We start from the raw sequence: 22,881 nt of genomic DNA, 5'->3' as shown, positions 1-22,881 counted from the left end.
CATTATTGATCACTATTTTGTCACTACTGGAAAATGGTTTAACACATAGCTTGCGTTCAGTAAAAGTCACGTTTATGGTGAGGCTCTTCACTTCACTTCATCCACATCCACTTTTCTAACAGTTCCCACTGAAGCTTAGGAATTTAAAGGGATGGTTTAGAGTTTGAAACTATTACATATTTACGATGATTGTTCTAAATGTTTGATTCAAGAGCCAGTTTAAAAAGAGCAATTTTCAATAGGGGGAAAAAATTGTTTTTTTCAAGTTCCCAAGTCACAGATCAGTAAGTTTAAACTTGAATTAATGTTACTATACATATACTTTGTCTTTTTCTGACTTAAGGTAATGTCTTCTTGCTATTTGCATCAATAAAGCAGCAGCATTTGACTGATTTTAGGTTCTTGTGTATCGGTTGATTTTTATTGGTACATTTTTACATTTATTTTCTTCCTGTGGTTGCCAAGATGGAAGCTCAAAGTTCAACAGACTTTACTGCAGGCCATAACAATAAACCAGGCTCAGTCATCAGCATAGACATGGGAGGAGCACACAAAGACTCCATTTACATGCAGGACAGTGCTTCTTAGTATGTTTTTGTGAGTAGTGCTGATGTAAAGATACCTTAATCTGTCTCCCATCCCCCCGTTTTTAACTGCTATAAGCAGTATGTAGCTCTAAGCCACACCCAGCGCAGCCTGTTAAGATATCAGCTGGTGCAGATGTGAATGCAGAGGCAGGGAACTGAAGGAATGGGTGAATGTTTAAATATGTCACATTGTACAGCTAGAAAAAAAATCGCTATTGGTTTTAAAGCAGCACCCACATTTGAGACCTAGCGTGAGAGTGGCTGGAAATGGTCAAACTGAATATCTGGTTGGCTGCGGCCTTGGTTAATAATTAGATGAGGTATGCTGAGGGAGAAAATCTGTAGCACATAATGAATTTCACATGTCCTGTGTGTGATAATGACAAAGTTGTGGAAGTGCTAATGTTTGGGAGAACAGCGAGATGATGGAGGCATCAGTCATTGTGATACAGTCTGCCTACACTTTCAGGTTTAGTTGGAGGTAGGTGTCTGTTGGTGTTCACATTAAGTCATGTCTCAGCTCCATGATGAGCTCCATGAGGTTTGTGGATGTGATTGAATTTTTGAACAAGCTCAGGTGTGATCTTAAAATGAAAGCGTTGTTTGAACTTGTTATTTATCTTTGACTTTTAAGATCAGGAAGCTTCACTCATATCGGTTAGAGAGTGCACACCCAGATCTTTTACTCTTCTAACCACCTTGCATCCGTTGAGACAGTTCTTAAAACCATCAGTATGTAATCAAGTGCAGTCTAAGACTTGATGGCTTTAAAGGACAGCTAACCGTGTGTTTGCAGTCTGTCATTTAAATGTGTCACAGATAACAGTCATTGTTGTTGTAAGCTAATGAGCTAAGTAACCCAAGCAACCATACCTGGGGTAAATGTTGTTTTAAAAAAAACAGTCAGACCAAAATACAGTCAGTGATACAGACCACATTTTATAGCACCCATTTCTTCATGTATTCCAGCCATTTTGAAAAATGAAGTGTATTCAGGTCAGATGATGGGCCGGTCATCTGACTAGAATGACCATACTGAGAAATTTATAAAGTGCACGACATTTCAAATTAGTTTGACTGCTTTGCTTTATATTTTGCTAAACATTACATGACATTACTATGCCTTAATTAATCATATTTTGTGATTTAAGCTATTTAAGCTATTAAAATTGCTCTTAAATATGTTAAGCTGTTAAAATGCAAAAGACTTTGGTGCGAACACGGCAGTGACGTATAGCTGTCTGTATATGACAAGAGGTTTGTAGGAGTGTGTGAATGTTTCCTCTGAGGTGTGAAGATTCATAGCTAAGAAAATCTTGAGGCTAATGGAGCTTTTACTTTGCTAATTAGCAAATAAAGAACAGACAAATTGGAGCGGATCTTTTTCAAGAGCTCCACTTAATGATGCTGCTTGAAGACTCAAAAACCAAAATAACTGTGACTCTTGATGGCCATGTTGATATAAACAAAGACACTTACAGGAATAGAATGTGCATTCACCTAAATCCAGCAAGTCCAGTTTAACTGAGACAGGCAGGTGTAGACCTTGAATCACGAAGTCAAAACATGATCCGCCACAGTCTCACAGCACTCTAATCATAAACATAAAAACTAAAACCTATTGTCCTGAGCACTGGATGGCCTGATTTTGTCATAAATGCCATTTTCAACACCCACTTTTTGACTTAACTTTTTTCTAAACAGTAAGGAAGTAAATGTATTATTGCAAATGCACAGGGAGTGACTACTTGTTGATGAAAGACAGAAAGGAGAAAACTTTCCAGGCTAACAGAACAAACATACCAGCTATAAAAGACTGAAGTGACTGGCACTGTTGTAACAGTTACAGTGTTTATTTTTATTTTTGTATTGTACATTTTGACTATGGACTTGTAGAACTACTTCACAGGGCCTACCCATAATAGTGTTCTTGCATTAAGGCTATGAATGGCTGTATTTCTGACTGTGTCTTGGCCTCTTGCCCTTATGTGCCATACCTGTCATGGTCTTCTTGTCATTCAACTACTTGGGTAGTTACAGCTGAATTGAAGTCTAGTTACCCATATCATAGATGAAATGGATTTTGGGTTGACTCTTGGTCTGGCAATAAAAGCCCAATTCTACACACATTTGCATACATTCAAGAGTACACAATTAATTATAGATATGCTGTATAATGCATAGTCTGTTTACTAGTTCTTTCTTTTTTTGTGAAGAAGATTCACAGTTTCTATTTTTGCTCCACACAGATGCAGTTGGAATATGTTTATATATGTACAGTGAGGGGTAGATCTGTTGCACTTGTGATGAAGACTGCGGTGATTGAGACTATGACACGAAGTGTCTTTTCTGTATTCATAGTGGAGAGAGTCCTGTTTATATGCATGCACCACCAAGGATCTCCACATAAAATATTAATGTATACCGACTGCAGAGGTACTAACCTTCCGCTAAAGTCATTAATTCAGGCTCTGCTCTGTTGAGGGTGTGTGCTTGGCTGTGTTCAGAAAGCTGGAGGTTGTGTGTATTTGGTGCTGTTTGAGTATGTGCTCACTCTTCCATCGCATCGTCTGACTGTTCTTTAAGCAGGGAATTGGATCCCACGATAAGACCATTACCCTAATTGTCGGTATACTTAAGGCTCTGTTTCTCTGAGACCACTATACTGTCATCACTACCTATGTTTCTCGGAGAATCAATTCTGTTTAATGCCTAATAAGTGTCCTCTGGATTACTTGGATAGTTTTCTCACCAGATGCTTGGAAAGCAAATTGGGGGGTCATACAATCATATGGAAAATCTGCCTGTCTAATGAGAATAAATAAATTAATGCAGCCGATTAAAATATGGATGCAACAGCCGCTGTGACAGGTGGACATGACAGATATCCAAGAAAAATCAAACCGGAGAACAAATGTTACATATTTGTTATCTTTGTCTTGGCTAGTATGCTTCAGTATCAAATGACTCTTCTTATCTGGGGATTTTTAATGAAACTATAGCCCAACAAGAATTTTCCAGCACTAAAGTCCTAACTGATGTCCTACTTTGGCAAAACAAGATGTGGTACATTAAAATCAGCTATTGGGGAATTATAGAGACTAATTTTCAACTTGGTTTATAACCGTCTTAATAATTAAATTGACTTTAATCACTATGACTGCTGAATATTTATCAAAGCTTAAACATAGACCATTAGATCCCACAGCATTTAGGCAAATCAGACACATCATCATGGAAGCTCTTATGCTTTGCTGCTATAAGGTGCGATAACCCTGGGGAATCATTTCAACTGTTAGTACTACAGGTGTTTATCTTGAATCTTCAGATTCACTCGTTTGTGGCGTTTTTTGTTTTTGTTTTAATCAAAAGGGCTTTACTTAAGCACGTATTTGTGCCTCAAAGATATATACCATAATATCATACATAAAATTGCTTGTGGTATGCTTTGGAAATGACAGACCGTAATAGTAATAATAATAAACAGATTAGTGAGTTAACCCATCATTGTAAAATAGTTCATTTTTAATTATAAAAGCTTCACTTGCTTTCAGCGTGACATGATGGACTGACCCTAAAAGATGTTGTGGATAGGATGCCTTTTTCAGGGTCACCATAGGACCTGCATATCCTGTTTTTAATATTGTGTAAATACACCTAATCTTAATAAACAGGACTAGGGCACTGATAGATTTTTCTTTTCGCTTTTCAGCCAGAATTTTATGAATTTAAATATTAACCAACATTATCTACTCTAAGGAGAGGAGGTGGTTATTTTACTGGATAGGCTTGACCGATCACGGCTCTATGTAGGCTGGAATGTGCTTTTCTGTGCAGCCTACCTGCTGAAAAATACCCTCAAATAATTATCAGATGAAAGCAGTGTGCTGCTCTTTTTGTTCCACCCTCCCCCTCCTCTTTACATTTTTTTTCCTAATATAAATTTGGTTCAATCAGCATGCTCAAAGCTGTGCATCCAATGCTTCCTGTGAGCAGGCATGTTATAAATATGCTGATACTACAAAGCAGCAGGGTAGTAGGAAAATATCAAACAAAATGGTGCTTGTGAGATCAATTACATGATAGAAAATGGAGGTTTAAGTCTAGTGTATGTGCTGCAGCGTATAGCTGTTCATATTTCAATGCTTGCCTGCTAGCTGTCTAATCTCTTCTCCCTCACTTTTTTCATTAGGGAAAGCTAAAGCTGTTTTTTTTTTTTTTTTTTTTATTGTTTTCCTAGTTAATCCCTTGCAGGGTGCATTTTTGTGCGTGTTCACATGTGCAGGCATGTGATATATAAACATTCTGGGGGTCTGTGCATGTCTTAATGCAAACTCAGATGTTCTTATATGTGTGTGTGCGTGCGTGTGTCTGTGTGGAAGAGAGAGAGGCTACTACCCGTTTTTAATTTAAAAAAATATATATATTTGCTGTATAAAGCAGAAATCCCATGAGGCCATGTGCTCTGCGCTGATATAGTATTTGTGTTTTAGAGGGTGCTTGATAGAGCTGCTGCTGCTGCTACTGTTTCCAGTTGTTTGCTATGTGGTACTGAGATTATAGCCTTCCATTCATAAGAAGGGGGATTTCCTGAGAATGACCTGCACTGCTGTGTCAATAAGCCCCTCAGGATAAGAAACGCACACAAACACGCAGCATACTTAACGGCATTTTTGAGTATAATTCGTTCACTCAAAATCATAATTTTCTGAGGTAGGCTATCTAATAGGTGAATACTGTTCCTCCGACATGCTGAAATGCCTCATTGCAGTTTTGGCTGGCAAAGCACCATCAGATCTTGATTCTATTAAAATCAAACCCTCACTCATGCACTCTCACTGGCGGCATGCCAAGTAGGACAGGACAACACTGGGGGACAAGGGATGGGGTTATTTGGCACAATGGGGGAAAAGCAGCCAAGAAAGCCGAGCAACTAGATTATTACTCTCAGGAAAAAGCTTGTGATAGCCTATCATCAGTGATACAGAGTAATGTCAGATCAGGGGCAACTGTAGTCAAATTAAAGATGTAGGATTATGTCTTGAACATGGCCTTGTAAAATTTAGAATCTTTATCAGGAACAAACATTTCCACCCAGCAACTCTGGGTGGAAATGCACCATAAAGTACAAATATAGGAAACAAAAATGAGTAGAAGAGGTGTCCTCTGCACCATAGTGGTTATCACATGTCAAGAAACATGACATGGTTGCCAAAGTTATGAAGTCACCTTCTGATATCAGTTAGTTTTAATGGACAAACTATTCATCGAATAATGTTTCGGAGGGTTGGTCTGAAGGTCATTTGCTTTGCTCAAGATTGGAAAACATCAGTGAGAACAAATTTAATAATTTGAAATGGTTTTGACCCAATTGATAAAATTCAATATGGGAAATTGCATCAATATAGAGTTGACTGTTGGTATTATAAGGTAATTATTTGTTTAACACATGCCACAGAGACTTTGTTGCAGACAGTTTCTTCTTGTGTTCACTTTCTCATAAATTTGGCATTTTCCTTCAATATAAAAAAAAACCTCTTTTTACAGCTGTCTCTTTGCCTGGTCAGGCTGTTAAGCATTTTGAATACTTAGGAGAATGGATAGAATTTTTGTAATTCAGTGGTTTTCATGCTGATCTTTTAAAGTTCTTTGCATCAGGGAGAACTAACTACTACCCAGAAGAGTCTGCTTTTGTTCCACTTTTTGTCAGTAAGGGGTTGACTTCAAAGTCCGAGTTTATTCCCTGTCATTTGAGTTACCATATTTCAGCTTGTGGGAAGGCTATCCAGTCAAAGGGAGAATGTGCATTAGTATTGATGTTAGTAAATCTTTGGGTGGTCCTGTGTATCAGCCACATAAGCGGTGGAACAGGATGTTACCATCACTAAGATGTGGGTTTTGTTTTTTGTGTGTGCAAGTGTAGAATCTATTTTTCATTACGATGGCATCTATGTAAATCACGTGACTCTCGTAAATGCCATGCACACATGCAGCAGATGTCGATACAAATGTACGACACCGGCATCCGTATTTTCTGTCTTCACTTTCTGGCTCAATTGATGTTTCTACAGTCCTCAAGTATCTTGCTTCACAGTTCAAGTTTTCCCATATGGGGGTCAGAGAGATGCTTTAGCCCTGTTATGTGCTGTTAGTTGCCGAGCTGCTAAATGGTGATGTGACACTGCTATTCAGCAAGACCCATATCACAGCCAGCTTTTATTTAGTCAATGATAAACATTGTGTTCAGTCCCATTTAGTTACTTTATTATTATCATTATTATCAGTATTGTTTTTGTGTTGTTTCGTTTAGGTTTTTGTCTTCTTTTCTTGGCGTCAGAGCTGGAAACTTTCTTTTTTCTTCCACTGTGTCACTCTGACTTGGCATATATCTTAGCCATTCGTAGCGTTAGTAACCATGTATTGGTGTTGTTTTCACAGGAAGTGATGTCATGAGGAAGATTTAACACCCACATAGCCAAATACACTCCCAAGGGCATGTTGCATGGCAACCATAAAGTGTCATTGTCAAGAGGATTTGTGAGATGTAATATCATCCAGAGAGGGGTGGAGGGGCAGGGACAGGGACAGGGACAGGGATGCCAGCTGAGGGGACAGCTCTTCAGTGTTGCTGGAAGTCTGTTATTTTCTACCTTACACAGTCAGATATTATAATGGGTATGTGGATGAGTGTTTGTATCACCTGAAATGTATCTAGTCTATCAGACCACTAATTCTATGTTGCTTCAAGTATTTTTCCATGTAGATAAGCTTCAGATGATTCATTTTTTGACATTAAAAGTGAAATGCGTGAAAAAGTGTCAAAAATATGTTTTCGAGGAATTTTATTTTGTTTGTTTTTACTTTATTTTAACTATGAAAAAAAATTGGGTTATAATGATATTTATGCACACTTACAAATATATACGAAGATAAGACTTTTAAAGAAGTCTTAAATCGGAATGAAATGATAAATCGGAAACAACAAAATTAGTGGCTTTAAATATTGAAGTTGCTATCTTGACAGTTTGTTTCTTTGCTGTCCTAGTTGCACATATTTTTCCTCTCACACTCTTAACATGTTTGAAAGCTTATAGGGAAGAAGATACATATTTCCTATCAATATCACACCAAGCCAAAGATTTACCTCTTGCGGCTAGCAAGAGATTATGCATGTGGAGAAGTGCAAGATGGGAAGTGTCTGCATATGTGGTTAGAGAATATATGGAGAAAGGTCACAGAAATATATGTGACTGAAAGAGAGGAGAGGGGATTAGAATATGAAATGCTGGCAAAAAATTAAAAGCTTGCATATAGTCATTCTGCAGTTTAGTGATATTTGCTGAGATGCTGAAGATATCTGGAGCTCTGGTACTATAAATGTATATTAGACCAAGGTAAGAGTTTCATCACCCACAAACTAGGAATGGTATTTTAAAGAGGAAAAAAATATTTACCAAATTAGGATCGAATGACGTTGGTGTGAATCTTCCATTTAAGGAGGAGCTTTAGCAAAGCACCGAATTCCTCTCTGTATAAACTGAGGCAGCGTCCATTGTGAGCATGTTAATACGTGCAGCCATTCTCTACAATCGTTCCACTGCTGTTGTTATATGTATGTTGGAGTTTGACATTAAACTGCATTTATTCCTTTCAGAATACAATGCAGCAAATGCTTTTCTTTTTCAATGTATATGTTTGCAAGGGGCCCAATAGTTTTGGTTGTCTTTCCATCCTTCTCTTAGAAGCCATTAATGATAGCCTTTTTGTTAGAAGTAGTTCCTTATCCACCCACTTAAAAGCTGTTAAAATGTCTCACTTTAGATTTAGTTCAAAATAACCCTGTTTCTTCTGAAATAAATGTCAGTTCTTTTGAGGTGTTTTTGCTTTCTGTGATGAGCTCTTAAAAATGCATTCACTTTGCATTAATATACTCCATAAAGTTTATGCAAGTGCATCTTTAAATGAAGAATTGTCAAAAACGATGAACAAGCCAAATTGCCCATGTAGAATATTTATACTTGATAAACAGATTGTAGAATGTTTAGCAGGACTTCATACACTTGAGCAAGTTTATTGGGTAGATATTTTTTTATCGTTTCATATTTAAGAACTCTAGACATGGACACATTTGTGAGATAAACAAGATTTTTAACAATGTTTTGAAAATAAATGTAGATTAATTTCACAGTGTCGAATCAAGCACGAAAAGGCAGAAAACACTAATCAGAAGCCTCTGGATTGTACCATTAGGGCATTTGTCCAGCTAAAATATGCCTAAAGCAGAGTAAAAATTGTATATTTGGTACATGTTTTTTATTGTTTTCATGGGGTCTTTTTCTCTCTCTTAGGAAAATTGTCATCAAGATTGGAAAGAAGAAAAGGCGAAAGCCCGAGTCTTCAGAGGAGTCGGATGATGACCCTCCCCCTCAACACACTTTGAAGGATGATGACTCTGTGAGTTCCAGTATAAAGTATACACAAACTTATGCAGACATGCATGCACAGTACAAGCCAACAAGGAACAGGGGCTCTAATGAGACTGGGAGAAATTAGTGCATTTCATTGCCGTTTATCAAACCAAAGTATGAACCTTACATATGAGACAACACTAGAATTTTAAGTTGGAACTTGGCTATATTTGACTGTGTTATTTCCCCACTTTATTCAGATTTTGTGCAGGTGTTATTGAGAGCAGACGAGAAATACGAGATTCTGTTAGCTTTCTGATAAAACTTAAGTGGTGTCCTCGGCCTGGCTGTTCACACTGCTGCTGAGCATTGTAGAAGACTTAACAGCTTTAGTCTGATCCTGGAAGGCTCCACTCTCTGGTTCATATGGAGGTCATACAGTGGGTGGCTATCTGAAGTACACATTCTCATCTGTGTTGATGATTGAGAAAACTGACAGTAGAGGTTTTTATCTAGGTCAGAGCATCAATGATAGAATGGCAAATTGAAGTAGGTGTCACCTGAGTTTACCCTTTAGCATTTAAAACACACTTCTGGTCTGTGTGGAGCTTTTCTCACTAGTAGGTTCTGACAGATATCCAAAAGGTTATGAGTGACATGAATGAATGACTGGGGACGACACCCCACTAACTACAGTGTGTTGTATGATATAATTACGTCCGCTAAGTGGCACCCCAGGACTTAATTAAAATAGTCGGTGGATGACTCATTTATGAATATCTTGTGGAAGAGGTTGAAGTAGCTTGGCCGCCAGCTGGAACAGGAGCATGATCTCCTCAGGGGCTCGCTCCTATTGTTGTGGCATGCGGCAGGTTTGAGTCTCCAGCTTCTGGTCAGTTTGGGTTTGTGAATGTGAGGGTATATCTCCACGGGAATACTGTGCTGCACACCTAATTAACTGTGGCTCAGTGGCATTTATTCCTAATTAACTACATATTATCATTAGGAGGGGCTCGTGTATTGATGCAGGATGCAGCTGCCCACGCATATGATAATTATAAAGGCTTGACAGGAAGGAATAGAAAGAAGCTGGGTTTTAGAGCACTTTTTTTCTGATTTTAAGGATATTTTTCTGGACTTTGACTTGGTTTTGGTAACATAAGGCCAGTAATAGGTTATGTTGGGCAATGGCCTGCACAGTGGAAAACTCTATATTATCATTTTGAACCGGGAAATGTATAAATGTTAAGTGCTTTTGCTAGGGCTGTTCGATATAACGATGTATATCGGATGACGATATAAAAACATCTATTGTTTCATTTTACGCTTCATGGTGTCGCAAAATAAACTATTTATGGCAATATTTTTTCATCGTTTTGATGGTCACTGTAGTGACTATATTAATTTCTTAAAGTTCTCTCTTTCTCTTTTATTTAATATAACCACACTACGGATGGACAAGCGCCTGTTTTTATGTGCTGTTGTTGGCAACAACGATGGTAAAATCATCACGTGTCCGCTTGTTTATTTTCCACATAAACCTTTCACAATAAAGCTCAAGATCCTGTTGAGACTTTTCAAAATAAACTGAATCACGTGAAAAAGTATGCAGAGTATTTATGGATGAGAAGCAAAAAAGAGCCTTCAGGTGCTAAAAAATAAACCTTAGACTCAAACGTTAGAACAGGCTTTTCCCCGCAGCACGCTGTGTAATAAATACTCCCAAAGAAAACGGCGGCCGTTACAACCTATGTCTAAAAATATATAGTTTCATGCATCGGTTAAAACACTCGACTCCAGGTACACGACGCCCAGCTGGAAAAACTTCAGCTACCCGAGATTCACAGAATTGACAGAAAATGTTAAATTTTTGTGATTTATATCGTTATCGGGACGATAGATGTTTTATATCGGGATATGAGATTTTGGTCATATCGCACTGCCCTAGCTTTTGCCATTTGTGTTTTCAACCAGCAAGAAGAAGCATAACATCTGTGATCATAGAATATTAAAGAAAATATATTTGACAGTAGACCTGATTGTTAGCCTAATGCTTTTCTAATCTTATTCTAAATTCTAATAATAAAATGTTGGAAGTACTGGCAGGGATTTATATGAGTAAAAGCATGCTCATTAGTCACAACTTTAAAATAGTTTGTAGATGTTGTTGCTGTCAGTTTAAATCACACTAAGTGTAAATGCATGTGTAATTTGCCTTAACTAAGCAGTGGGACACTCTAGGGCTGTGCGATATGACCAAAATTTCATATCCCGATATAAGAATTCTATCATCTGATAACGATATAAATCACAAAAATGTAACATTTTCTGTAAATTCTGTGAATCTCGGGCAGCTCGTCTTGCGGGAAGTGTTTCCAGCTGCGCGTCATGTAGCTGGAGTCGAGTGTTTTAACAGATGCATGAAACTATACATTTTTAGACACAAGTTGTAAAGGCCGCCGTTTTCTTTGAGTATTTATTACACGGCGTGCTGCGGGGAAAAGCCTGTTCTAACGTTTGAGTCTAAGGTTTATTTTTTAGCACCTGGCGGCTCTTTTTTTAATTCTCATCCGTAAATAATCTGCTCTTTCACGTGATTCAGTTTATTTTGAAAAGTCTCAACAGGATCTTGAGCTTTATTGTGAAAGGTTTATGTGGAAAATAAACAAGCTGACACGCGATGCTGTTACCGTCGTTGTTGCTAACCACAACGCATAAAAACAGGCGCTTGTTAGTCTGTAGTGTGGCTATATTAAATATAAGAGAAAGAGAGAACTTAAAGAAATTAATATAGCCACTACAGTGACCATCAAAACGATGAAAAAATATTGCCGTAAACAGTTTGTTTTGCGACACCACGAAACAAACGATAGCGTAAAATGAAACGATAGACGTTTTTATATCGTCATCCGATATATATCGTTATATCGAACAGCCCTAGGACACTCTGAGCCTTGATAATACCTCAATCATGAACCTGATCATATAGCGTTTTTTTTTTTTTTGTTTTTTTTTTTTTTTGTGTTTTCTTTAGCTAAGTTTATTACCTTGCTTTGGCGACCTATGTGAAGTAGTTACATTGTTGCTTTTGTTAATAAATAACACCAGTTTGTAACAGGCACACTAGTTAAGAATGAAATGAGTCCATGCTCAAGATTCTGTTAGCAACATCTGCTCAGTCTTGATAAAATCTTCAGTCTTAGAGCCATATGGGAAATTTTCATGCGAAGCAGTCATTAGTTACCAATTTTATTTTGCAGTTTCAAAATTGATTAATGAAGTAGTTGAGATTACTTTGTTTTCTCTTTTGTGTAAATGTGCTTCTTACTCCTTTTTTTGGGCTTATATCTTTTTTAATTAATTAATTAATTTTTTAGAAGAGGCGGTCTAATCGACAGGTGAAGAGAAAGAAGTATGCTGAAGAGCTGGAGACCAGGTTGTCAGATGAAGAAGTCAAGGTTATTGTCAAAGCCAAGAAAACCAATACTGCAGCATCCAGGGAACCCGCTCTTCAGCTATTTGTAGTAAGTAATTCTGCATATAACTCTGTGGGAAACACGTTTAATTTCAGTTCTTTCAGTTATAACATAAATGGGAAAATACAGCTTCAGTGTATTAACTGGAATCAGTGAATGTTGCATTTGTGAAAAAGATACAGTACACCCTATGATTGACTAGCTGGTAGAACCATCTTTAGCAGCAATAACTTGAAGTAACTTATTTTCTGCATGGTTTTATCAGGTTTGTGGGAATTTGTTTATGCACAGCTATCTTAAGGTCCTGCCACAGTATTTGAATTGGATTAAAGTCTGTACTGAGCAACTGCAACAACTTGGCTCTTTTCCAGTTACTCTATTGTAAAGTTGCTGGTGTGTTTGGGATCATGGTCCAATGACCCATTTTAGACCAAGATTTTAACTGTCGGGCAGATGGTCTAACATTTGGCTCTAGAATACTTTGGTATACAGGGGAGTTTGTGGTCGACTTGGTGACTGCATGGTGCTCATGTCCTGTGGCCTTAAAACAAGCCCAAATAATCGTCCCTCCAACTTGCTCTTAACAGTTGGTATGAGGTGTTTGTGCTGATATGCTGTTTGATTTTTGTCAACCATGGTGCTTTGCTCTATGACCAAACCTCTCCACTTTGGTCTTGTCTCTCTTTTTCACATGTATTAAGAGTTTTGACTTGAAAATAAATAGAATTGTTTGTGGAAATAATGCACATAAACATTGTTGGGAAGATCTTATTTTTGTACCATAAAAGAACACAAACACACTCAGTAAAAAAACAAAACAAGACAAAAAACAATAGGACTGCTTGCTCTGCTGAATAGCCGGTTCTTTTCAACAACACACTGTGACGTACAAACCAGGACCCCTGCAGTAAGGCTTTAAAAAAAGAAGGATAATATTCACTGCCCTTTTTTTATGATTTAGATGCAACAGCACAGAAGTTAGAAAGGGCCACAGAAACATTTTAATGCTTAAAAATAAAATTAGTTGTCCTCTAATTTCTAATTTCTGTTGTCTAAACCTGTTTTTTTCAGTTCTGGGATATTTTTATGTAATGCAGAATCACAAATTTGACAAAGGGATTTATGATGTGTAAAGCGTAAGAGAGCATCTGGTGTTTGTTTTTGTTATCATATTATGAAGACATTTATGCAACTTAATGCTCTGGGGTGACTGTTATGTATTTATCAGTTGACATTAACCATATCATGTTCTCTCTAGGAGAATCCCAGTGAAGAGGATGCTGCTGTTGTTGACAAAATCATGTCTTCTCGTATTGCTAAGAAGGAGGTAAATATTTAATTTGTTATTTTGCCTTATTTTTTAACCATTGCACAGTTGTGATAAAAGCTTCTCTTGCAAATGTTTAGCTTAATAGATTTTTGGGACTATGTATTGAGTTGTATCGTTGTATTATGTTTTTTCCCCCCCTTATTATAGCACTAAAACTAAATGAAAGCATTGCTTCTCATTATTATGCTTTTGCATTCTTTTTCTTTAGGTCTCTCCAGGAGTGGTCATTGAGGTGGAAGAGTTTTTTGTAAAATACAAAAACTAGTAAGTTATTCATGTGTAGTTTCTGGGTGTTTAGTGGCATATATGTTTTTGTCTATAGATATATCTATAGAGACACAGGCAACATGAAAGCTAGAGGATGTAATTAAGAACTTTTGACTTTTCAAACATCAATACATCACAGGCATGCATGGGACAACTTTTAGTATTGTCGTGTCCTCAATGTTATGATTACTGTTTTTTCTGTTAATAAAGAAGAATACAAATTCTAGCGTTTCACACACCAAATTATCAGTTTTAATGTTTTGGAAATTAAGATTTAAGTGTCATACTGAGCTTCCCAGAATTTTTTTTTGTGTGTGGCAGATAATCTGTCATCAGCCAGATCACATCCATCATTTCACAGCCAAATGATAACGAGGATGGAAATATGAATGTGAAAACACTTTAATATTTCTAAACAAATATGACTGAGAACAGCATGCCAGTGGAGACTGTGACCACATCTGCAATCTGTGATCACACCTGCTGGCCTCAGCAGTTCCCCCAGATGCTGTTTAGGTGATTGCACGAGTCCCTTACCTTACTGATCTTGTACGTGTGTGTGTGTCAGTTCCTACCTACACTGTGAGTGGGCCACAGAACAGCAGCTGGAGAAGGACAAGAGGATTCAGCAGAAGATCAAACGCTTCAAGATGAAACAGGCACAGAGGGCACTCTTCTTTGCAGATGTAAGGATGTGCGACTGGTTTGTGTCTGGGGACGTACTGTGTCGACACAAATATTTGGTTTTTATTTTATTTTATTTTTTTTGGGGGGGGGGGTCTTTTTGTCGAGGACATTTCTATAAGTGGGTGTGGGTGTCTCCACAATTTGGTGTGTCTTTTAGGATGCAACTGCACATTCAGTACACATCTGCGTGCATATATTTGAGTCTCTTTACTCACTCATTTGATACAATATAATGTTTATCTCAGTTTCCAGATGGTGAGTGGGCACTTTGGTTTATTCCCTTTATTTAATCTTTTTCATTTCCTTTTGTGTTTTCCTTCTGTCTCGCTCAGATGGAAGAGGAGCCATTTAACCCTGACTACGTAGAAGTAGATAGAGTGCTGGAGGTGTCATATTGCGAGGACAAAGATACAAGAGAGGTAAGCGAATCCTTTTTCATTTCATCACATACGTGAGTTCTGTATTTGTGTAAGTTCCTGAACGGTTTTCATGGTTTTGTTCCTTTCAAAAGATTCTCCACTCTAGCAATGTCTTTGTATCTCAGAAATGCCCAAGGCCATCCTAATGGGCTTCCTCGCAGCCTTTGTTAATATTGTAAAAGCAAAGCTTGGCCTCACTCTAGTCTTTTTCAGTGCTAATCCTCCTCTGCTTGTTACAGGAAGTGGTGTACTACCTGGTGAAGTGGTGCTCTCTGCCTTATGAAGACAGCACCTGGGAGCTGAAGGACGATGTAGATCAGAGCAAGATTGAGGAGTTTGAGCAGCTGCAGGCAGCCAAGCCAGACTCACGCAGGGTGGTAAGTTGTGCCTGCCAGCCTTCTTCAGTTATCACTGTATTTCCATGTTTCTTTATCACTCTTATACATGTGTGCGTGTGCGTGTACACACACATATTACAGTGATCTAAATAAGACAACACTCACACAGTGTCACTCATGAGCGAGCTTGAAAGACAAACACCTGCTGTCAGTCACTTCAACATCAGTGAATGATGTTTTTATTGGAAAGGTAAAACTAGGAAAACATTTTCTATTGAAGATTCGCAAGATGTACTGAACAGACTGAAGTCAAAATTAGGAGAAAAGAAATAGACTAATCTTCAAAGAGAACAATGTTTTTTGGTTTTGTTTTTTATCATACTCTATAGTTCCCCTTTATTGAGCAACAAACTGTTGTATTTATAACTAGACTACACAGAGATCAGTTGTGTAACTTGTACTATGAAGACTGACAGTTTTTGTTTCAGGTTATCTTTCGTCTTTTATTTCCCTGTCCACTACAATAGTTCACACTTTGCATACCTGTGGTTGTAACAAAAGGTCATTTTTTACACCTCTACACACCTGTGTGTATATCTTTTTGCGTGCAATGTTACCATATAGGTTTGCAGATGCAGCAAGGTTGGCGTGCTGGAGATTTTGTTTTTATATTGCATGTATCTCACACTGCTGGATTTCCTTATTTTTTTATATATTCGAAACCATTGTCATTCTCCAGTTTGCTTAAATAACCAACATTTTGCTTATGACCACTGATTCTAGCTCCACATCCAATTTACTATTGTATAAGTTACAGATCCTTTAGCCTATCTCGGCTATAGTACACCCTGGATGGGGTGCCAGTCAATTGTACGGTCATAATGCTAACATTATGTATAAGAAATTGTGTCATGTATTTGTAATATTTACGTTCTACTGAAAAGTGTTCATCAAAAATGTAAAGTTAACTTCCAATCTGTCATATATGTCACTTAGGAGCGTCCTCCTGCCAATCTGTGGAAGAAGAGGGAACAATCGAGGCAATACAGGAATGGCAACAGCCTCAGGGACTACCAGCTAGAAGGAGTCAACTGGCTTCTTTTCAACTGGTACAACAGGTTAGTTTTAAGCACTGTGAGTACTGTGTGCATACCTGTAAAAAATCTGCAGCTATTGTGAAAAACCCAAATAGCTTTTAACTGGTATCACAGTACAGATATTATACCATCATGTAGTTTTTGTAGTTGTCAGCTGGATATCCATGATGTTAATCTCCCACTCAGCCACACCCCAGAGATGCTCTAAAACTCTAAGGCTACGTCCACACGTACACGGGTATTTTTGAAAACGGAGATTTTCTGTTTTCGTTTTAAAAAATAATCCCGTCCACACGTAAAGGCAGAAATGAAGGAAAACGCTGCTAGGAACATGCCAAAGCAACAGGTGGCGATATATTCCTAACCGTGTAGAAAAGTTGGCCAATCAGAAGTCTAGAAGCCTCGGTGGGAAATAGTAAACAAAGATGGGGCATAGAAGCAGAACCGAGTCGTATGTGTGGAGGGACAGTAACTGTGTGTGTGTATGTAAGCATTTAAACACTGCAGAGAGTACAATTAACAGTAACAGTATTGTAGAAATTCATTTCACCGAAACAATAACGTGGCGCACAGTGTGACATCAAAAAAGGCGCACACCTTTGATGCTGCGTTTTCTGCGTTTTTCTCATCCACACGTAAATGCAAAAACGGAGTTTTCAAAAATATCCACCCTGGCCGGAGTTTTTAAAAATCTCCGTTTTCAGTCACCGAAAACGCCGTTTATGTGTGGACGAAAGGTGCAAACGCATAGAAAAATCTGCGTTTTCAAAAATACCCGGGTACGTGTGGACGTAGCCTAAAACTTGGAGAGCATTTGATTCCATTGAAGTCATTGCTGTGTTAAAGAAACCTGTTTGATAAGATTTGACATGATTTAACAAGATCCAAGCCAGCATGAGCAAAATATTCTCTCTTTTCCAAGTCCCTGTTAGTATTCTTGCTGTAGCATTTTGGATCAGCTGAAGGCTTTTCAAGGAGTTTTAGGAGGGCCTACTAATAATGAATTACAATAGTCCAGTCTAGAAGTAATAAATGCATGAACTAGTTTTTCAGCATCACTCTGAAACTGGGTATTCCAATTTTAGAGAGAGTGCACAAATATAATAAAGTACTCCTACGTATTGTTTGTTATGCACATTAAATGGTCAAAAATGGCCTTCACAGTGTTACTGGAGGCCAAGGTAATGACATCCAGAGTAAGCATTTGGTTAGATACCACGTTTCTAAGATTTTTGGGGCGAGTACAATAACCTCAGTTTTATCTGAATTTAGAAGCAGAAAATTTGAAAATCATCCAGGTCTTTAAGTCTTTAAGGCATTCCTGCAGTTTAACTAATTGATGTGTGTGCTATCTTGCTTAATGGATAATGTTGGGTATTACCTGCAAAGCAATAAAAATGTATGCTATGATACATGATATTGCCTAAGGGAAGCATATATAATGTAAACGGAATTGACCCTAGCACGTAACTCTGGTGAACTCCATAATTAACCTATGGTGTTTGAAGAGGACTCTCCATTTACATGAACAAATTGGAGTCTATTTCATAGATATGATTCAAACCAACAGCAGTCAACTGTATGAAACGTTGCACAGAGCCCCCCACACACGCTTCTTTTTAATTTAAGTGAGATCAAATTTAATTATGGAACCATTGTTTTATAAAAATAAAGGCACATAATTTCATACACATCACAAATTGCAGTGGTTATGTAATGTGCCCTAATTTCATAAAGGTAATAATATTTTGTTTTTTATACTACAGAGATGTGCTTATCCAATTCTGTGGTCTCTTTTGGGGATATAATATTTAGTGTTGCTAATCTGTTTAGCGTTGTACAAAGAGGTTTGTTTGTTGTTTTCTTTGCTCTATTTGTATCAGTGCAAATTGGATTAATAACAGAAACTTCCATCAGTTCAGGATACTGTAGTATATTTGATTTATTTTACATACATTTTGTGTTTCAAGAAGAGGTCTTTTAGGTGTATTGGCATTGCGGATTATAAATAATGAATGATTTATCTTGCTTTGAATCCTGCGTGTGTGGGACCATCTTGTGTTTTTCTGTATTCACATTATTTGCTTAGGCCTGTGAGGGTAGTCAAATTTCCTGTCAAGGTGCATACTGCTGCGACATTTGCTTTTCTTCGCCTACAATCTCAAAAGATGTGCTGCACAGTACATCTGCTGAACACAGTGTCAGTGCGCTTGCATTAACCCTGGGAATTGGTTTTGTTATGTGCGAGCATGCAGGAGTTTGTGTATGCCTACGCAGAGAGATTCATCAAAAGTAGAGAGCTGCTTAAGAGGCCAGTGGGAATATCTGCACGTTGCAATTAGCATCAAGACATAATACCCCCACCCACTGGACAGCTGAATAAATGGTTAGCTGGAGTACACCACGCAGCAGAGGCAGTTGCATTTACCATTGTGTGCTGTATGATATCTTGGGATTGTTATTACCGCTGATTATCTTGTTTTCACTGTTTTTTGTTTGTTTTTTTGTTTGTTTTTTATTGTCACCGGAGTTCTGCATTTTCCTTTCACTTTCTTGCTCTTCCTCTTTTCACCTATTCCCCTGGCCGTCTGTACATAGTTTGTATATTGTTAGAAGAGAAGAATTTCTCATAATATACACCACTCTGTGTTTTGTGATAAAATTGCATACAGTACTTAGATTCAAAACATTTGCACCCCCACCCCCCACCTACTTTACTTTTTGTACAAAGCAAGGAATTTATTTTCTCCTGCTTTCTTTTTGTCCTAAATCCACTGTGTTTTCTTTTCTAAGACGGAACTGCATCCTGGCAGATGAGATGGGCCTAGGGAAAACAATACAGTCCATCACTTTCCTAGAAGAAATCCATCGCGTTGGAATCCAAGCGCCCTTTCTCATAATTGCCCCACTCTCCACCATCACCAACTGGGAGCGGGAGTTCCGTACCTGGACCCACCTCAATGTCATCGTTTACCATGGAAGCATGGTCAGCAGGCAGATGCTCCAGCAGTATGAGATGTATTTCAGGGATGCACAGGTAAATGAATATATCAAGCGCAGAAAATTTTAAATTTTAAAATGAGTACAACAGATTCAACACAAGAATTCACAATTATTGCTCTTGAGTACAGTAGTTCTTATTTTACAAGTACCAGTGTTATTCTGTCACGCAATCAAGAGAATAATATAGAAAGGAGCCCTTTAAGAAGCTGAAATGTGCTATGTATTACTTGCATCCTTTCATATAGTTTTGGCCAATGTGTAGTAGGTACCGTAATATGATTGTATATCACCACGCTGGCTGTTTTTGGCAATGAGAAGACTTAAGGACCTATAAAGGAATCAGCTCTGGATGCACAGGGGGGCTCCCAGCTTGTTTCTCTTACCAACCACATAGAGAAATGTAAGGATTTGGAGGTCTTTTAGTTCATTTTAATATATATACCTAATTTTTCCTTTTTAAAGACAGGCAAGCAGAACTCAATTCTGCTGTGCTTACCTTTTAAGAGTGAAAGGCTGTGATTCACTTTGATTAAAGTAATCACAGTGCTTTTTAAAAAACAGCAGCACTGTGTCAGTAACATGAAATCCTATGAGTAGTGTAATGATATGTTTCAAAGCAGGAGGCCTTCTTATAACAATAGGAGTCGGATATTGAAAAGCCAGGAAACCGTGATTGTGTGTGCAACACAAACGCCAGATACCCTTTACAGTCCTATAGCTAGTGCAGCAACCTCATTTAACACCATGTTTTTCAAGGAAAACTCATCTGCCGTAAGACAGGAACAAACAACAGTTCAAGCACAGTGGATTTCTGTGCTTGGTGCAAGTTGTTTGTAAGGTTTGTGTCAAGGCTGTGTTCAGAATCGCTTGAAAAGGTATCACTTTGTAGCTGTATTGATTTTTGTCAGCCTGTATAAAATATAAATCTATAAACAGCTTGGGTTTGCTCACACTGGGAGAGATAGCGTTTCAACAAATATCTGGTTTATAATACTAAGATATGCATATAGCAAGAATCCAAATAGGGCCCGTGCCTGACAATATGTAGGCTGCTAGGTAGTTAGTGAGCCTTGAACAGAAGCTTTATGTGGTTGGCAGGCCATGTGATGTGTCACAGCAGGCAGTTAAGACCTTTTAGTATTCTGACGAACCGTAGGAGGAATCTAAGGCGAGAGGAGAACAGAGTGGAGCCGCCACCAGCCTGTCTCCCAGGCAGCCTGTGATGTCATAGCAGCCCCCACGGGGAGATCTCTGTCATCGCTGCTCAGGCATATCAGAGTGGCTGACTCCTCAACAGCAGCCTGTTGGCTGGCTGGCTGGCTGGCTGTGGGAGGGGGTTACTGGATAACTGAGTATCCCTTGAGGACTGTTGTCAAGGCAATGGATACAAATGGAGGGGCGGGGGAAAGCAACGCTTCCCCAGACAAACAAACAAATAAACAAATAATAAATACTCACTGGCAGGTGCTTGTGTACTGGATATGCTGTAGATAGCCTCCTAACCATAATGTATGTTTTTTGATGTTTGAGAAGTCTAAATAAAGGAAACCCTGTGTTTGCTGTCAACAGCTAAAAAGGTTGCAAATATGTAGGTTTCTAATGTCAACACAGAAAAGGACAAGCTGTGTCAGAAGAACTATGTACCTTTCATGTGCATCTGTTTATAGCACTTTTTCCAGTACATTTTTTTCAGATTCAGTGCTTGTGTAAACAGAAAACAAAATTGTTTTAATCACAAAACACATTGAGCATACTTTAGCTAATAAAATACGATATTTTAACTAAACGGATGAAATATGTACACTTCTCCCCTTTTTGTCTTCAGGGTCGTATCATACGTGGTGCCTACAGGTTTCAGGCTGTTATTACCACATTTGAGATGATTCTTGGAGGCTGTCCCGAACTCAATGCCATAGAGTGGCGCTGCGTTATTATTGATGAGGCCCATCGTCTCAAGAACAAGAACTGCAAGCTGCTAGAGGGATTCAAGCTCATGAACCTGGTAGATAAATCATGAGCTTAGAGAAAATTATTATACATTGTCCGAATTTTATTCAGAAATACCAATTGAAGCAATTTTCACTTCACATTTAAACTCTTGTCCTCTTCAAGGAACACAAGGTCCTGCTGACAGGTACTCCTCTCCAGAATACAGTGGAAGAGCTCTTCAGCCTGCTTCACTTTCTGGAGCCGGCACGCTTCCCTTCTGAAAACACCTTCATGCAGGAGTTTGGAGACCTTAAGACTGAAGAGCAGGTGATCTTAGATATGTGCACATTCTGTCTCAAGAGTTTTATTCTCAATATTCTCCATGACACAAATACACCTTAGAGAAAAACTGCATCAATGTGTGTTGTGCTGTTGTGCTTTTATGGCTCCACACAGCACCTTAATATTTGCAGAATCTAAAAGAGATCTTTCTTTTCAGTGTTGGTAATTTTTTTATGAATGGGCAGCCAAATTTCAAACACACTGCTCATCAGATGTGTAGATACTGTTGAACTGGAGCCTATTCTAACTAGGGCACAGTCATAAAACACACACATCCAACACATGGTGAATAATAACAACTGATAACAGGTATTACACTGCTCAGTGCTGGACTATGTGACAGTTTCGCATTTCCTGCTACATACTGCTGTTTGGCATTTCATTTTTAGTCAGTGTTACCAAAGAGGTGTTCAACGGAAGGCTGCTAAAAACATCTCAATGTCAGGAGTGTGGAAGTTGAAAAATTTGGAGCAGCCAGCGTTCAATACATGGAACTAAATTTAGAAATGTGTAATCCTTTTCATAGTAAAAGCTGTTGGTGCTGTTAGGAGACTTATTTTCTCCACACAGCATAACTGATATTAAATGAAGTCCTGCACAGGGTGTGTAATAAAAAAACCCACTTTGTAAAGCTGGCCCAGTCCTTGGAGTGTAATAGTATCTACACAGTGATGCTGCACTACAGCACAAATTCATGATTTGTGAGATGTAGGTCTTCATAAGATGAAGGAAAGAAATTACTAGACATACATATGAGATGGCCTAGATTATATCTCTTTGGCAAGCTACAATAATAATGATAATATGAAGAAGGTGTCTCTGTAATATAAAATACTGTGCTTGGATCAGCTTTACTCTTCAGCGACTTCTTCTTTAAGAGTGAAATTGTATGTGTTACTATGGTTGCGCTTAACACCAAATGATGCAAATAGTTTCCCTACTGTGGCATTTCTTAACAGTAGCTGGAAATGAAAATAATTTTGCAGTCAACTGCTGAG

General features: G+C 38.2%; 1 protein-coding gene across 4 annotated transcripts in view; it reads left to right on the top strand.

Moving 5' to 3' along the window:
- The window catches only part of chd9 (chromodomain helicase DNA binding protein 9), a 73,873-nt gene that overhangs the window by 30,744 nt on the left and 20,248 nt on the right, over positions 1–22,881 (top strand). For all 4 annotated transcript variants that reach the window (XM_084929211.1, XM_084929229.1, XM_084929220.1 and 1 more), the window contains 11 exons: positions 8,936–9,041; positions 12,373–12,519; positions 13,730–13,798; positions 14,010–14,065; positions 14,637–14,754; positions 15,088–15,174; positions 15,414–15,551; positions 16,509–16,630; positions 19,403–19,646; positions 21,438–21,614; positions 21,725–21,868. In XM_084929211.1, the coding sequence (XP_084785337.1) occupies positions 8,936–9,041; positions 12,373–12,519; positions 13,730–13,798; positions 14,010–14,065; positions 14,637–14,754; positions 15,088–15,174; positions 15,414–15,551; positions 16,509–16,630; positions 19,403–19,646; positions 21,438–21,614; positions 21,725–21,868 (1,408 nt within the window). The remainder of the gene's footprint in view (positions 1–8,935; positions 9,042–12,372; positions 12,520–13,729; positions 13,799–14,009; positions 14,066–14,636; positions 14,755–15,087; positions 15,175–15,413; positions 15,552–16,508; positions 16,631–19,402; positions 19,647–21,437; positions 21,615–21,724; positions 21,869–22,881) is intronic.

The sequence above is a fragment of the Perissodus microlepis genome, chromosome 1 (assembly GCF_051167445.1).
Source record: "Perissodus microlepis isolate ML-2025 ecotype Zambia chromosome 1, ASM5116744v1, whole genome shotgun sequence".
Lineage (NCBI taxonomy): Eukaryota > Metazoa > Chordata > Actinopteri > Cichliformes > Cichlidae > Perissodus > Perissodus microlepis.
The sequence above is the reverse complement of the archived record's forward strand: the minus strand, read 5'-3'. Positions and strand labels throughout refer to the sequence as shown.